General features: G+C 43.5%; 1 protein-coding gene across 1 annotated transcript in view; it reads left to right on the top strand.

The window, feature by feature from the left end:
* The first annotated feature begins 754 nt into the window (after positions 1 to 754).
* Positions 755 to 15,830, top strand: part of frem3 (Fras1 related extracellular matrix 3) — a 163,686-nt gene continuing 148,610 nt past the window's right edge. The window contains exons 1-2 of the mRNA XM_072256992.1: positions 755 to 5,759; positions 10,706 to 10,795. Of these exons, the coding sequence (XP_072113093.1) occupies positions 755 to 5,759; positions 10,706 to 10,795 (5,095 nt within the window). The remainder of the gene's footprint in view (positions 5,760 to 10,705; positions 10,796 to 15,830) is intronic.

The raw sequence follows: 15,830 nt of genomic DNA, 5'->3' as shown, positions 1-15,830 counted from the left end.
GCGAATTCCTTTTATTACCAGTCATGGGCGCTGTGGGAATCAAGACCGATACCAAAGACCAACAGCCTAAATATGAATTTAAAAATCGACACACCATTTCTGGACTAAAAAGATAGCTCAGCCACTTTACTATATTTTACAACTGGAAATGGTAGATCACTTTGTTTGATGCAGTTGCCGTGAGTTGACAATTTCCAGCGAGAAAAATTACAGGTTACGGAAAATTGATCCACTGTTGTAAAGTTCAAATGTAAGTATGAACTCAACACAAGTTCAGAATGACGCACGGCTGCTCTGTTTAGCGCGATAGCTTACTTTTTCAGTAGTTATTTCAAATTCACTGAACGACACGAAAATCAAACGCGCTGCAAGTCAGAGCGACATCAGGTGCGAACTGTCGAATTGCATTTCTCCTCCCATCTGATTGGTTGGCTGGACACCCCGACAAGCCAATTGTCAAATCTAGAGGCGGCTCCTTTACCTGTGCGTGAGGGCGGAGCAGGTCTGAAGACTGGGGGTCAGTCAGTGTTTCCCAAGGGGTGGGAACGAGGGGCGAGGGCAGTGTTTCCCAGGGTCTTCCAGGAGGCGGGGTCTCTGTCTCTCGGGGGCGGGCACGGTCTTGGCTTCATTACCTGGAGCAAGCGCTACGTGAGGGAGCAGTTTATTTTCCAAATGCTCCTAACAGCTGCATCCACATCCGCAGCGCAGAGGCTGGAGCTCCCCCGGGACTCGTAACCAGCTGCGGTCAGAACCGATGGGTACCGCGGAACCACGGGCAGGGGCGGGTAGCCGCTGGCCGGTGTTGTGTGCTCTCTACCTGTGTTCCCTGGCTGCCCTGAACGCCGAGGAAGAGTCGGAGTCCGCTCTGATCGACGGACCGACCACCGACACGGTGCTGATCGCCAACAACTTGGTGAGAGTGCCCTTCGGCAGATCGGTGCACATCGACCCGGTCAGCGACCTGGTGATCCAAGTGCGTCCGGGAGACAGGTGCCTGGTTACGGTGCTGGAGAACGATCCCTTGTCTCAGACACCCGGCACGTTGTCTCCTAAAAAATTCCCCTGCGAATTTGGGCCGGAAGATGTAAAGTATACCCACTTCGGTTCCAGAAGTCCGAGCAGAGACCGGGTGAGGCTGCAGCTCCGTTACGACACCCAGACGGAGACCATCATCCTCCCGTTCCTGATAGAGGTACAGGTGGTGTTCCAGCAACTGCAGGTGCTCACCCGCAACGTTCCGCTGGTCGTGGAGAAACTGAACGGCGTAAGCAACCCTATTGATAGCAAGGTGCTGGGCTTTACCTTCGACAGTGACTCGGTGACCTGCCAGATCACAGCGCTGTTGGGGCCGGGCGGGCTGCCCCGTTACGGCAGGCTGTTAAACTTCACTGGCAGCGGGCAGATAGTAGAATGCGACGCCTTCGTGAAAGGGGGCGTCCGCTATCAGCACACGGCGAGCACCAGCTCCCCCAACAGGGATTACATTCCCATGCTCGTGGAGTTGCTGGACGTCCACGGGACCCCGGAAAGACGGGAGTATTTCCAGTTGATGGTCAGGATCCGCCAGGGCGCTGAGAACACGCCGCCTAAACCCAGCTTCTTTGCCATGATGATGATGGAGGTGGACCAGTTTGTGCTGACGGCCGTCACCAGCGACATGTTAGCGGCTGAAGACCTGGAGACCGACCCCGACCAGCTGATTTTCAACGTCACTTCACCCCTCGGTCCCAGGGAAGGCCACCTGATCAGTACCGACGGCCAGAAACTGCCCATCACCTCCTTCTACCAAAGGGACATAAGGGAGCTGAAGATCGCCTACAAGCCGCCGGCGGCGGACTCGGACACAGAGCGGATCTTCCAATTGGAGTTACAGGTAGTAGACGCCGAAGGCGCCGTCTCGGAGACCTTCGCCTTCATGATCGTGGTGAAGCCCATGAACACACTGGCGCCAGTGGCCACCAGGAACACCGGGCAGCTGTTGTTCGAGGGTCAGTCGCGGCCGCTATCCAGCGTCCGCAACCTGCGCGTCAGCGACGAGGACGACCTGCAGCGAGTACGGATCGGCGTGCTGCGCGGCCTCAGGCACGGCCAGCTTAGCGTGCTGGGTGAGCCCCGGACCTGGTTCACCCCGGCCGAGCTCGACGCCGGCCTCGTGGTCTACCAGCACGATGGCAGCGACACCCACAGTGACAACGTCATCTTCCGTATGAGCGATGGCCGCCACCGCGTGGAGTTCCTCTTCCCCATCAGCATCGCGCCCACCGACGATCAGCCCCCGGTCCTGAACGCCAACACCGGCCTAGTGGTACTGGAGCACCACGTGCACCAGATCTCGCCCTTCGTCCTGAGCGCCAGCGACATCGACTCCGAGGATTCGACCATCCGCTTCGTACTGGAGCGCCCCTATTCCCCAGTGGGGGTCCTGCTTCTGAGGCAAGCTGAGCGGCCAGAAGATATCTCCGGCTGGCGGCACATGGGTGACCAACAGCTTTACGAGAAGGAGGTGACCCAGTGGACCCAGCAGGATATCTTGGACGGCAAGCTGTACTACCGATACATCGGTCCACACAGTACCGGCTTCGTGATGGACTCCCTGACCTTCCGTGTGCAGGATGACAACGACCCGCCCAACCAGTCCGGGGAGCACACCCTGATCGTCAAGGTGCAGTCGCTCGATGACCTGCCCCCCGAGCTCTTCCCAGGCACCAGCCTCCAGATGGTGGTCAGGGAGTACGAACCCAGCCTGCTCCGCAAGAAGTTCCTACGCTACTCCGACCTCGACTCGGACGACCGGCTCCTCAGGTACACCGTCCTCTCCCCACCCACCGACTCGGACGAGAACAACCCGGTGAGGGCTGGGGACCTGGTGCTGACTGAGAACCTGGAGGAGGTCGTCGGCGAGTTCACCCAGGCTCAGGTGAACCACCACAAGGTCTCATACCGGCCCCCGGATCAGGAGCTGGGCATCACTCCCAGGGTGGTGCAGTTCATCTACTCGGTGCAGGACCCGGCGGGCAATAGCGCCACAGGCACCTTCACCATCCTCCTGCAGCCGGTGGACAACAAGCCCCCGCAGATCACTAACACCGGCTTCACCGTCACCGAGGGCGGGGAGTTTGCGTTGACCAACGCCCAGTTGGACGCTAGCGACCCGGACACCGATGACGACAGGCTTACCTTCATCCTGACTCAGACCCCGGAGCATGGCCGCCTTCGGTATGTGGGAGTCAACATTTCCGCGGGCGAATCGTTCGTCTTGGAAGATATTACAAGCGGACAGATTGTGTACAGGCACAGCGGTGACGAGTCCACCACAGACTCCTTTAAACTCAATGTTGCCGACGGGGTACACGAAGTGCCGGTGACCGTCAGAGTCACAGTGCGACCCGTGGATGACGAGAAGCCAACTATTACTCTTCTCGAAGGGCAAGTTGGATTCCACGTCGATGTCCTCGAAAACGGAGCCACTGAAATTACCTCCAATGTCATTCAGGGCACTGACGAAGATACCGACGACTTAATGCTGACATTCATTGTGGAGAATGCCCCGAATCTTGGGCAGATATTAGTAAACGGGTTGCCTGTGGAGAGATTTACCCAGGAGGATATAATCAATGGGGCTGTGGTCTACGCTCATACCAGCGGTGAAATTGGTACTCAGAGGAAATGGGATTCTTTCAATTTGACTGTGTCTGACTTGTCGGATGAGTGGGTTGCCGGTGGAAATAAGGTACGAGGCGTCAGAATTCAAGTTACCATCTTACCTGTAGACAGTGTGGCACCCGAAGTCACTGTTGGTGAGCAATATACAGTGGTGGAAGGGGAAAAGAATGTAATTACAATGGCAAATTTAAATGCTAAAGATGTGGACACCCCCAGTGATGCTATCCTGTGCACCATAATTGTTCAATCAACATCGGGTTATGTTGAAAACATTTCCCCAGCACCAGGGTCTGAGAGGTCAAGGAGTGGCATGCCCATTACAGCTTTCACAATTAAAGATATTCGAGATGGTCACATCTACTATGTGCAAAGTATTCACAAGGGCATTGAAAAGGTTGAGGACAGGTTTGCCTTCCACTGTTCCGATGGCATTAACTTCTCTCAGCTCCAGTTCTTTCCAATTGTCATCATTCCAACAAATGATGAAAAGCCCGAGATTTTTGTCCGTGAGTTTGTTGTGATGGAAGGGATGAGTCTTGTTGTTGACACCCCAATTTTGAATGCAGCTGATGCAGATATCCCTTCTGCCAAACTTTACTTTATCATCACAAAACCACCAAAGCATGGCCAGTTTGTTCAGCAGTTAGCACATGGCACTGTGCCAATCAAAAATTTTACTCTGGAGGACATCTCAACTGGCTCTTCTGTCATCTATGAACACGATGATTCCGAAACCAAAGAAGACAGCTTTGATATCAGACTTACAGATGGCAAATATCATTTAGATAAGACAGTCCCCATCATGATAATCCCTGTTGATGACGAGACGCCACGAATGACTATAAATGATGGCCTGGAGGTTGAAATAGGTGAAACAAAAATAATAACTAACGAAGTCCTAAAAGCAACAGACTTGGATTCTGAGGACAAAACATTGACTTATGTAATTCGCTACAGCCAAAGCCAAGGTTTATTGCAACATTTGATGAAAGATGGAGGCGTGGATCAGAACCTGACAGTTGGTATGAATTTTACCCAGGATGAAGTTGATAAAGGATTGATTCAGTATGTTCACACTGGCCGAGAAGGTGTGCGTGATCTCATTAAGTTTGACATAACAGATGGCATCAACCCACTGATTGATCGTTACTTTTACATTAGCATCGGCAGCATTGATACAGTGTTCCCAGAAGTAATTAACAAAGGTGTCACACTGAAGGAAGGTGGAAAAGTTACACTGACTACTGACTTGCTGAGCACCACTGACATCAATAGCCCTGATGAATATTTAAGGTTTAGTATCACTCGTGCCCCAAGACGTGGGCATCTAGAAAAAACTGATAGCCCTGGTCTCCCAATCACCTCTTTCACTCAACTCGAGTTAGCAGGAAACAAAATCTATTACATCCATACATCAGACGACGAAGTGAAAATGGACAGTTTTGAGTTTGAGGTCAGTGATGGTTACAATCCCGTCTTTCGTACATTCCGAGTTTCAATAATGGATGTGGACAATAAGAAACCAATAATCACAGTTAATGATTTGATAGTGAGTGAAGGGGAAATGAAACTGATCACTCCATTTGAACTCAATGTGGAGGACCATGACACTCCAGACTATTTGCTACGTTTTACTATTACCCAGGTTCCAGTTCACGGTCAACTGTTATTTAACAGCAGCCAGCTAGCCTCAAGCTTCACTAAACAGGACCTCAATGATAATCTTATTAGCTACAAACATGATGGCACAGAGACAAACGAAGATAGTTTCTCTTTCACAGTAACTGATGGCACACATACTGAATACTACATCTTCCCCGACACCTTGTTTGAAACCCGCAAGCCTCAGATGATGAAAATCCAAATAGCAGCTGTCGACAATGGTGTCCCACAAATTGTAATCAACAAAGGGGCTTCAACGCTTCGAATAATGCACACTGGCCACCTTGGATTTATGATCACCAGCAAGGTACTGAAGGCTGAGGATCGCGACAGTCCACACAGACTCCTAACGTACCGAATCTGTGAAGGTCCAGAGCATGGCTATATTATTAATACTGAGTTGGGAAATGACAGCATTACTGCATTCAGTCAAGGTTGGTGGGAAATTTTTAAGCCAATTTTTATTATAAAAATTACTGTACCTTACAGTTTTTATTTAATATCTATACCAAACGGTAATGAATAGTGGCAAATTGAAATTTAATCTGTGATTTACCTTTCATAATGTCTTCAAATATGTTAAGCTTAGAAAAGACAGCAGCCTGAGCAAGTAGGGTCTGTCCCCAGACAATGACATATTTACGTTGCTTATGTAAATACATAGCTGCCATATACATGACCCAGTTATTTGCTTTTCTTGTATGACTGGTGTTGAACTTCCTATTTCTTCTGGTAATTAAGCAGAGGTTGTGCTGATGTGGTATCAAAGACACAATGGTATATATTTGACAATTTTTAGGTATGCAGTCGATTTTTATGCACTACTTGTGATTATTCTAAGTAGTTGAACAAAGATTAACAAGAGCTGATTAGTGAAGTGTAGTCAAAAGTTACCAGATGCCTAAAAGAAGTTTCAAAAAATTTAGTAAAAAGTTTGAGCTTTGAACAGGTGTGCATAGCATTAATGGCCCAGACAACATTTGATTGTGAAAATTATTTTAATTTTAGAATGCTTTGCAGTTAAAAATAATTAAAAATGTGATTTCATTGTAATAGTTACCCCTTCAGACAAATCTTTATAGAAAAACTGAACTAATTGTTACATTATGTGAAAATAGGATCATAGCTTAATTCAGCAGTTTGAAGAGACAATCTACATGACAGTAAAGGCATTTGAAAAGCTATTCAACTCTTTGAGGCATTACTGCAATGCACATTGTCCATTAATTAGCTGGATAGTTACTGATCTTGTATTGAAAGTTATTCCTTTGAGCTTTTTAACATAAGCATCTGAGAGCAACCAGAAGAATAGATGATCATAAACTGACTTTAATTAATTATGCTATTTTTGGTGCAATGACTTAAGGTCACCATGCCAAAAGTTAAAGCTTGGAGAAACAGAAGCATGACTAATATGTATAGTATTATGCCACAGGGAAAAAAATCTATATAGGGTTCCTTTAGTTTAATGGTGTTAATATGTTTAAAACATGGCATTATTATTTTGTAATGTGACTTTTGCATGTTAAAAATAATTAGTAAACTAGTTTAATTTTATCAAATTATAATTATGAACGTCTTGAGACATAATTAAGAATTACAGCATTCCAAATATTTGGATATTGTCATTCTTCACATCTTGTATCCAATATATAACTGCCATCTTTGTCTGATAAAATTTTCTGTATCAATTTGTTATCTATTGTGAAAATCGTAATGAACTGTTGGATTTTGAATATTTGGCCCTGTTGTGATGAAATAAGCACTGCGACTAAATGTCGTTCTGACCATTGATTCCCACTCAAACGCTTGAAATAAACTACAGATTTCCCATGCCTTACAAGTAAATAGGTACCACCTTTCTCTCTGTTCCATCACCCCAAATTAGACCACGGAAAGAAGCACCTGTGGCGAACGAGTGTATTTCGGTGTCTGGTTTGAGGATTTTGTTCAAAACATCCTTCAATCTATTAAATTTCATGTGAGTTTGAACCAGACATACATCATGAAATTAGTTGTTTTGCAGTAGCAATACAATGCAAGACAACAAATCGCTATAAATTACCAATTAAATAAATAGTACAAAAGGCAAATAACAATGTGGAACCCCTGGACCATTTAGAAATTTTATGTTGGAGGGAAGAAGCTGTTGCTAAAACAGCTTGAATATGCTTCTTCAGGCTCTAGTACTAATGAGGCAAGAGCACATCCCACATGCTGAGGATCCTTAATGATGGATGCCACCTTCTTGAGGAACTGCCTCTTGAAGATGTTCTCAGTGGTGGGAAGGGTCATGCCTGTGATGGAAAGGGCTGAGCCTACAAACTTCTGCAGCCTCTTTCAATCCTGTGCATTGGAGGCTGCATACCAATCACAATGTTTTCTACTGTTCATCTGTAGAAGGCTGCTGGAGCCTTTGGTAAAGCACCAATCTTCTCTGACCCCTAATGAGACAGAGCCACTGGCGTGCCTTCTTTATGGCTTCATCAGTGTGCTGGGCTCAGGGTAAAAATTCTGAGATGTGGAAGCCTGGTAACTTGTAGTTGCTCACCCTTTCCACTGCTGACCCCTCAATGAGGACCCATGTGTGTTCTCCAAATACTCCTGTCTGAAGTCCATAATCAATTACTTTGTCTTGCTGACTGGGTCTGCTCTGACCATAAGCAGTCATTTATATTAATCCTCCATTAATTCTATTTAAAAAAAAAAAATCCACTCATTCCCACCGGCTCCTTCCAGGCTCCACCATTAACCAACACTTTGTGGGCCATTTAGCACGTTGACCCATGCATCTTTGCAATGTGGATGGTGATTGAACATGTAGAGGGTACCTTTGTGGTCACAGGAGAAGAAGTGCAAACTGCAGACAGCGGCACTAGCTGTCAGGATTAAACCTGAGTCACAGGAGCTGTGGGGTAGCAGCTTGAGCAGCTGTATCAATGGCCTTTGGAGGTCTCCTGTTCTGTGTGCTGGTTGTCAGAACTCACCAAGCCCTATCTTTTCCAGTTCTTTCCAATAATGATGAACTCAAAAGACCAGTTTTTATGCATTGGACAGATCCACTGACCTTGTATGTTTTTCTAGTCAGAGTGAACCACTTTTTCCATCAACTAAACACTCGAAAGGTTGAAGCCACTAATTCTATCTTTCTCCTGATTGAAACCATCACTAAACCACACTGGAATCTCAACATGATAGTTTGTCAAGAGCTCAATATCTGATGGCAAAACCTATCTATTGCAAAGAACATCTTTTAATTCCTTAACATAACTGACTCTTACATGTTTCAGTTTGCCTTCTGCTGAAATTCTGATATGTGTTGATGTCATAGGCAGATTTGACTCTTCCGATACTCTCTCATTGCAGTTGCCATCCAAAACCCTGGGCTTATCCAAAACTGTGCTCATTCCTCTTCTGCAATAAATCTTGCTCCCAAGTATCCCTGTCCATGTTGGGCCTAATTCATTCTCAATCACCCATAATTAGACCAAATAGATTGCAAAAATAAAGAGGAAAACAACTTGCTGGAGAAATTCAGCAGTACAAGCAGTATATAGTCCGAATGAAAGGTTTTGAATTAGGCTGACCATCCCTGTGCCTCCACAGATGTTGCTTGAACTGAAAAGATCTTCTGCCACTTTGATTTTTGTTTTAAATTTAATATTCTTACCAGCACATTTAAATATTTTCATTGCTTTGTCTCTTTTGAATTCTGTTACACCTTTAGCCTCAGCTTTCCTCCCTTCTCACTCACACCCACACCCTCTGTTTCTCTTGTGAATTTCTGCAGTTTTTGTCTGATTATTGGTGGTCATGTTTCCATCTTATGACATAGAGGTCTTTCCCTAAGTTTGTGTTTCTCTGTTTCTCTCTGCTCAGCATTAAGAGCATCTCCACCACATCTCCCAACACTTTACTGTTAAAGATTGCTCAGAATAATGTTACTATTAAAAAAATCAGTTGTGGTAAAATTACAGACCGGTGCTGTGAGAAAGATGGTCATTAGAAATTCATGAAAAGGCATAACACTAAAACATGAATTTAGCTAATTATTTCACAGTTACTTTCTGACTTGTTACTTCTAGTATTTCCCATCTACCACACTTCTGCAAAGAATGATAATTTGCACCTCTTTTTTCAAGCGCTGATTTTAAACATGTCTTAACTAGCTAACTTCTTTATTGGAACGTTAACATTTTTTTCACTTAGCTTTACTTCATATACAGTGGATTCTGGTAAATTGGGGCACATTGGGACCAGTACATTTTGACCCAATTAAGTGGCTACCCCCATTAGCCAAAGTTTCATAGAAATAGTTAAAAGGTATATAAAAAAGATGAGCTACTGTTTAACTGACAATTTATGTATTTAACTGAAATACAGAACAAATTAGAACACCATTAATACCCCTACAGTATTATACAACTGTGTATTAGTTCCTAACATTTATGGATGGTGGAATTCATTCACCATGTTCTGCGATTGACTGCAAGTGAACAAATCAGCACTAACACACATTGCAGATAGTAGACTACCTTCATATCATGCTTTAGGTGATTGCATCCTCCACTTCTTCATTTTCATTGTAACGTTCAAGATGATTGTGAGTACCTTAAAATACTTTGTAATTGTTAACTTGTTAAAGTAGTGAAATTGTTTCATTTTCACTCCTGGCTGTTTCTGGCATCTCCAAGCCTGAATGCTTGAAACAGCAGCAAGCAAAACAGTTCTGAATTGTCTTACTGCTTATTTCTTGCTAACTGTCAGTGGCAAAAATCGCTACTTTTCGAACACAAAAACATGCAACTGATGCTATTTAAAAACTGATTGGTCTAAACACGGTATAGCATTTAAGTACATCAGTTAGAAACTGTTCAGCAACAGTCTCCTTCCCCAGTTAAGTGACATAGGGTCCCAAATAGCCTAAATAACATTCAGCCAGAGACTCATTCCATCGAGATGCAACACAGAGCGTCATAGGAAGTCATTCCTGCCTGTGGCCATCAAACTTTACAACTCCTCCCTTGGAGGGTCAGACACCCTGAGCCAATAGGCTGGTCCTGGACTTTTCCTGGCATAATTTACATATTACTATTTAACTATTTATGGTTTTATTACTATTTAATTATTTATGGTGCAACTGTAACAAAAACCAATTTCCCCCAGGATCAATAAAGTATGACTATGACTACTACGGAAAGAATCCCAGCTATTTTCGCAATTTAGTTTTTGTTCTTTAAGAATTGTCGCAAATACACAACTGCCCTGATTAACCAATTGCCCAGTTAACCGGAATCCGCTGTACCTGATGTGCATTTAGAAGATAATGATTCACTTGATAGTGCATCAAATTCATTGCCTGCCAATTCTATTTTAACAGCTGACATCGATGACATGAAGATCTCTTATGTTCTACGTGAAGGTGACAATGCCACCAGTGATATCTTCTATTTCTCAGTTGAAGATGCTGGTAAGATTTCACCTATTTTGTGGATTAATATACTGGCTGGATTATCCAAGAGTTTTAATTCAGACATTGCTGCTTGTGAATTGAGGGAGCTAAATCTTATTACAGGTGTTGTCCGTCACTTGTTGTAATGGTGTGAAAATGTTTCAGAATGGTTGAGTACATTGAAATTCTAGTTAATTACATCTCAAGTTTACCAATCTTGCTTGGTGTACTTTTTGCATTTGCTTACATACACTGTAAACTTAAATAAGACCTATTTGTACACTCTCTTAATCTAGTTTGCCTGAAAACTTGGTCTTCATTGCTCTGATAATGATTAATGCCAAGCAGGTGAAGGTAGGACTTTCACAGTGAAATGTAGGGCCCTGGAAAGTGTTGTACTGAAAAGGGAACTGTAAGTAAATATGTGATTCCCTGAAAGCGGCTTCACAGGGTGGTGAAGATGCCTTTTAGCATGCTGCCCTTTTATCAGCTAGGGCATTAGGTATAGAAGTGAGAATGTTATGTACAGGATGCTGCTGTGGCTGTGTTTTGAATATTGTGCTCAGTTTTGGTAACCCTGCTGCAGGAAGGATTTCAGTAAGCTGCAAAGAGTGCAGAAGAGATTTATAAGGATGTTGCTGGGATTCGAGGGACTGAGTTATGGAGAAGATGGAGCAATTTGAGATTTCAGTGGAGCCTAGCGCAATGAGAGATGATTTTATAGAGGTGCATCAAATCATGAGGAGATTGGATAGGGTCAATACGCAGTCTTTTCCCCATTGTCAGTGAATCCAGAACCACAGAGCATGGATTTAAGGTGAGAGGGGAGAGAATTAGTAGGACCTGAGGGGCAACTTTTAAGTGGTCAGTATATGTTATGTTTTGCCGGAGGAAGTGTATGAGACAGGAGATTTACACTATTGAAAAGCTGTTTGGATAGGTACATGGATAGGAATGGATTGGAGGGATATGAGTCAGATGTGGGAAGATAGGACTAGGTTAGATAGGAATCTTTATCAGCATGAGTCAGTTGGGCTGAAGGGCCTGTTTCTATGTAGTATGAATATGACTCTATGACTTTACAAGGCAATTATATTTAATTGTACCATTCCTCTCAGTATAGATTCTATCATGTAATGTAATCCAAACCATAGGGAATGTTTTAGTCATCCCTGTCCCTTGAGCTATAGTTTTATCTTGATTCTTAGAGCAAGTCAGTTATCCAGATCAGGCTGGTACTGTAGATTATGGTGATATTTTATGAAGTTGTCGGTTCTTCCCTACGTCATATGTGATTGAGCCATAAACTCATTCATTGGCAACATGATTAGATTATTTTTAAGATTGAATCATTAACAAGGAAACTAATTTAGTTTTTTTTTGAATATCAGCATTATTAGTACTCCTAGCAACATCCATCTGTATTCCCCTGATAACGAACCCACCAAGTAGAAGCAAAGAACAAACAACAAAGATTTTTTTAAAAGGAAGTGAGAGCCAATTTTACTTATAAAAAATATTAAGGAATTCTGTTTCATCTGTTAACAAATCCAACATCACCATCATAACTGGTACAATCAACTGATTTACATGCTTTAGAAATAAGCTAATAATTATATTACAAATGAGACGTTTTCCTTATGAGGTACACAAATCAAGGTTTAGCCCTGTTGGTTGTACTTCTGCCTCTGAATTAGGAGGTTATTGCTTTAATCTTAAACCTAAAACTTTTGCACCAAGGAATTTACAGTTTTCTGCAAGCAAAGGTCATCATTTGTCCTTGCCTATTAATTTTCACCAGATTTTTTTGTATGGAAGTTCCTGTTAGGTAGACTTTCTATTTGGCACCTTTCATCTGGATTATGTTTATTGGACATAATTGACAACATTTTGTGGAACTTACTATTGTTATGTACCCTGTAACTGGGTTGCCAACCAGCAGAAATGGACCACTAGTTGGAGTCTGGTTTACTCGAAACTAATAAAGTTTTATTAAAGAGATAAGTAACACAGTACTCCAATTGTAAGGATATAAATGCAACAGGTTAGCAATGATAAAACACACACGTACACAGAACTAGGATAATAGGAATCAACCAAGCTCTATCGCAGTCTAGGGGTAAAATGATCAGTCTCAAGTGACGCAGAGTTCAGTTCAGCTTAGTACAGTTCACAGTAATCGCTGTTGTGCCGTTGGAGAGAGAGAGAGAATGCAAATTTGATTCAAGCAGACCTTTGATGTTCACAGGTGGTTTCGGGCGGACCCTTTTATGTCTTCTATCCCACTGTGGTCACCGACTGTGACCCCTCCGTTCCGAATACGACCGTTCTTCCGTGGTGAACCCGGCACCCAGGCAAGGGCGGACACACACACCAGGTTCCCGCCGATCGTACCTTTGCAACCGGTGCGTCTATGGTCGGTTCCTGTGAACCGGACCTCCAACCTTCCACCAACTTGTGGGGGCACACCACTCTTCCGGGGTCTCGTTATCTCGTGATCTCGTGGTGTTTGTCATGCCTTAGCGAACCTGTTCTTTCTATCCCCCTGCTGGGGTATCGCCTGTCCATCAAACTTCAAACAGTTCAGGTTCAAAGCAACCGGTCTGTCAATATTCTGAATTGTGTCTCTTTTCATTAACCTCTCTCCTCTCTCATTAACATTTTGAACATTTCTCCATTTGTCTCCCTTATCTCTCTCTTATTAGTATCAATCTTCTGATAACTTGGTTTTTCGTCACACTATGTACTGTTATTACTTTTCATTATGGTTCGTTATACAATGGTGATACATTGAGGTTTGATAACACTGAGGGAAAATTAGCTGGTGACGTTGATATGGTGAGAGTCAGGGTGATCAATTACTGACTGCTGGCAGAAGGTAGTGTTTCAATCATTCACAATTCAGTTTAGAACCAAGCAGGGCTTATTTGTAAGTCAAATGTAATTTTAGTCACATGCAATTTAAGCTTTCGTGCTAAGATTTCACTACTGGCAAAAGTGATTCTAGAAGCAAAAAAATGCTCTATGATTGATCAATTTGTCATCTGCTGACATCTGAAACAGGTCAACAGCAGGCAAGCAGAAGATCAATTTTTTGGAAATCCCTCCAGTTTATTTCATAGACACTTACCGACTAGAATAATTATAAGAATGTAGAACTACTTCAGCATTTTTTAAAGACTGTAACATTGTTGGAATGCTGTTGCTCATTTGTTCTACTCTATAACCATTTGACAGATTGCATTGTAAAATGGATCATTTGCTGTGTACTGTGGAGTAACCTAACACAACTTTCCTTGAAATTAGAATCATTCAGACAGAATCTACTCTCACAATTCGGTTCTATTTTCCTGAAAGCTTAATTTATCATTATTGGAATTTTTATAAGTCTGCAATAAGTCATTGGTGATTAATAATTATGTCCTTTGAAATATGCTACACACCACTGCAGGTCAGCATTAGCTAATCTCAGCTCCCAGAACAGTCTTCTTCAAAATTCAAATAGTCACATTGCCATATTTACTTGCTGGGGTAGGTTTGTAAACACTTCAGGATACACTTTGTGAATTCTCTACAGTTGCTAACATCCTATAGAGCTCCATATTCTTCTGACTTCTGGGGAATATGAGACTGCTCTATAAAAGTAGCAGTAACGTAACATAAAAAGCTACCTTCAGTAATTGCAATGACACTACTGGAGTTGTATGGTCTGCTACCATTAAATAATAATCGGAAACCCAGTCAGACCACTAAAGGACTTCAAATACCAGTTCTCTGGCCGCTATTCAGCGGAGTTCACAGTAAGATGTTCGCAGCTTTCACTACATATGACATCTTGTCAGCTCTCTGCTCGGTTGCCCTGGTGACTCAGCCTGTTAACACTTGCCAACAGCGTTGACATATTTGTCCTCTTGGCCAGAGTAGCAGAGGATAAGTGCTGTCCTTGGATCCTCATCTCAGCATGTGTTGTGACTTCAGGAAAAGAAGGGAGCAAATTAGGAGGAGTGGAAAAGCTAACAGAAACAAAGCAGCTGTGCCTCTGCCACTCTGTGTCTGCAAGTGGCTAAAGTTACAAAGGATTAAGTAATTATGGTGAAAGCAATCAAGTCCCACTGTTGATTGGCTTCCAGTTGTGGCTGGCTGTTGACGTGCAATAGGAAAGCAATAGAAAGTGAAGGCTGGCGTGTCTGAAGGGGAATACCAGGGGGGAAGGGGAAAGAACAGCAGAGGATAAAAGTAAATCTCTGACGAAACAAAAGGGGGAAGTTTTGTTGGCTTTCTTAACCTTTCAAGGGATTTGTAGTTAGGGTGTAGAGATGAACCTGCTTCCAGGACAAATAAAATGTAGCTATTTAACTGGAGTAAATGTAGCTAAGTGAATGAATACAATTTGAGAGTTCTTAAATTCTCCCCAGAGTGAGTTCCTCTGTGAAGCATTGTCTCTTGCCATGTGATTGAGATGTCTCCATCATTTCAGCTCAACATTAAAGTATAAGGGTGGAGAAAGTCATTTAGCATGCTGGCCTTCATTAGTCCGGGCTATGAGTTTAGAGGGAGAGACATTATATTCCAACTATATAAATTGATGGTGATGCCACACTTGGAGAACTGTGTACCATTTTGGTCACCCTGTTATAGGAAAAACATTGTCTAGCTAGGAAGGGCACAGAGGAGATTTATGTGGATACTGTCAGGACTAGAGGGCCTGAGTTATAGGGAGAGGTTGGCCACATTGGATCTTTATTCCTTGGAGTGCAGGAGAAAGGGGGATGACCTCTTGGAGCTGTATAAAATCATGAGGGGTATGGTTATGGTGGACAATCATAGTCTTATCCCCAAGGTTTGGGGAGTCTAAAGCTAGAGAGCACAGATGCAAGATAAGGGGAGAGATTTAAAAGAGACCTGTGAGGTAACTTTGTTACACAGAAGGTCATGAGAACCTGGACTGAGCTGCCAGAGGAAGTAAAATGAAGGGTACAATAGCATCATTTAAGATGGATGGGAAGAGCTTGAAGGGTTATTAGCTGAACGCAGGCAACTTGGACGAGCAGGG

This window comes from Mobula birostris, chromosome 4 (assembly GCF_030028105.1).
Source record: "Mobula birostris isolate sMobBir1 chromosome 4, sMobBir1.hap1, whole genome shotgun sequence".
In the NCBI taxonomy this organism is placed as follows: domain Eukaryota; kingdom Metazoa; phylum Chordata; class Chondrichthyes; order Myliobatiformes; family Myliobatidae; genus Mobula; species Mobula birostris.
This window is presented reverse-complemented; position numbering and strand designations above follow the sequence as displayed.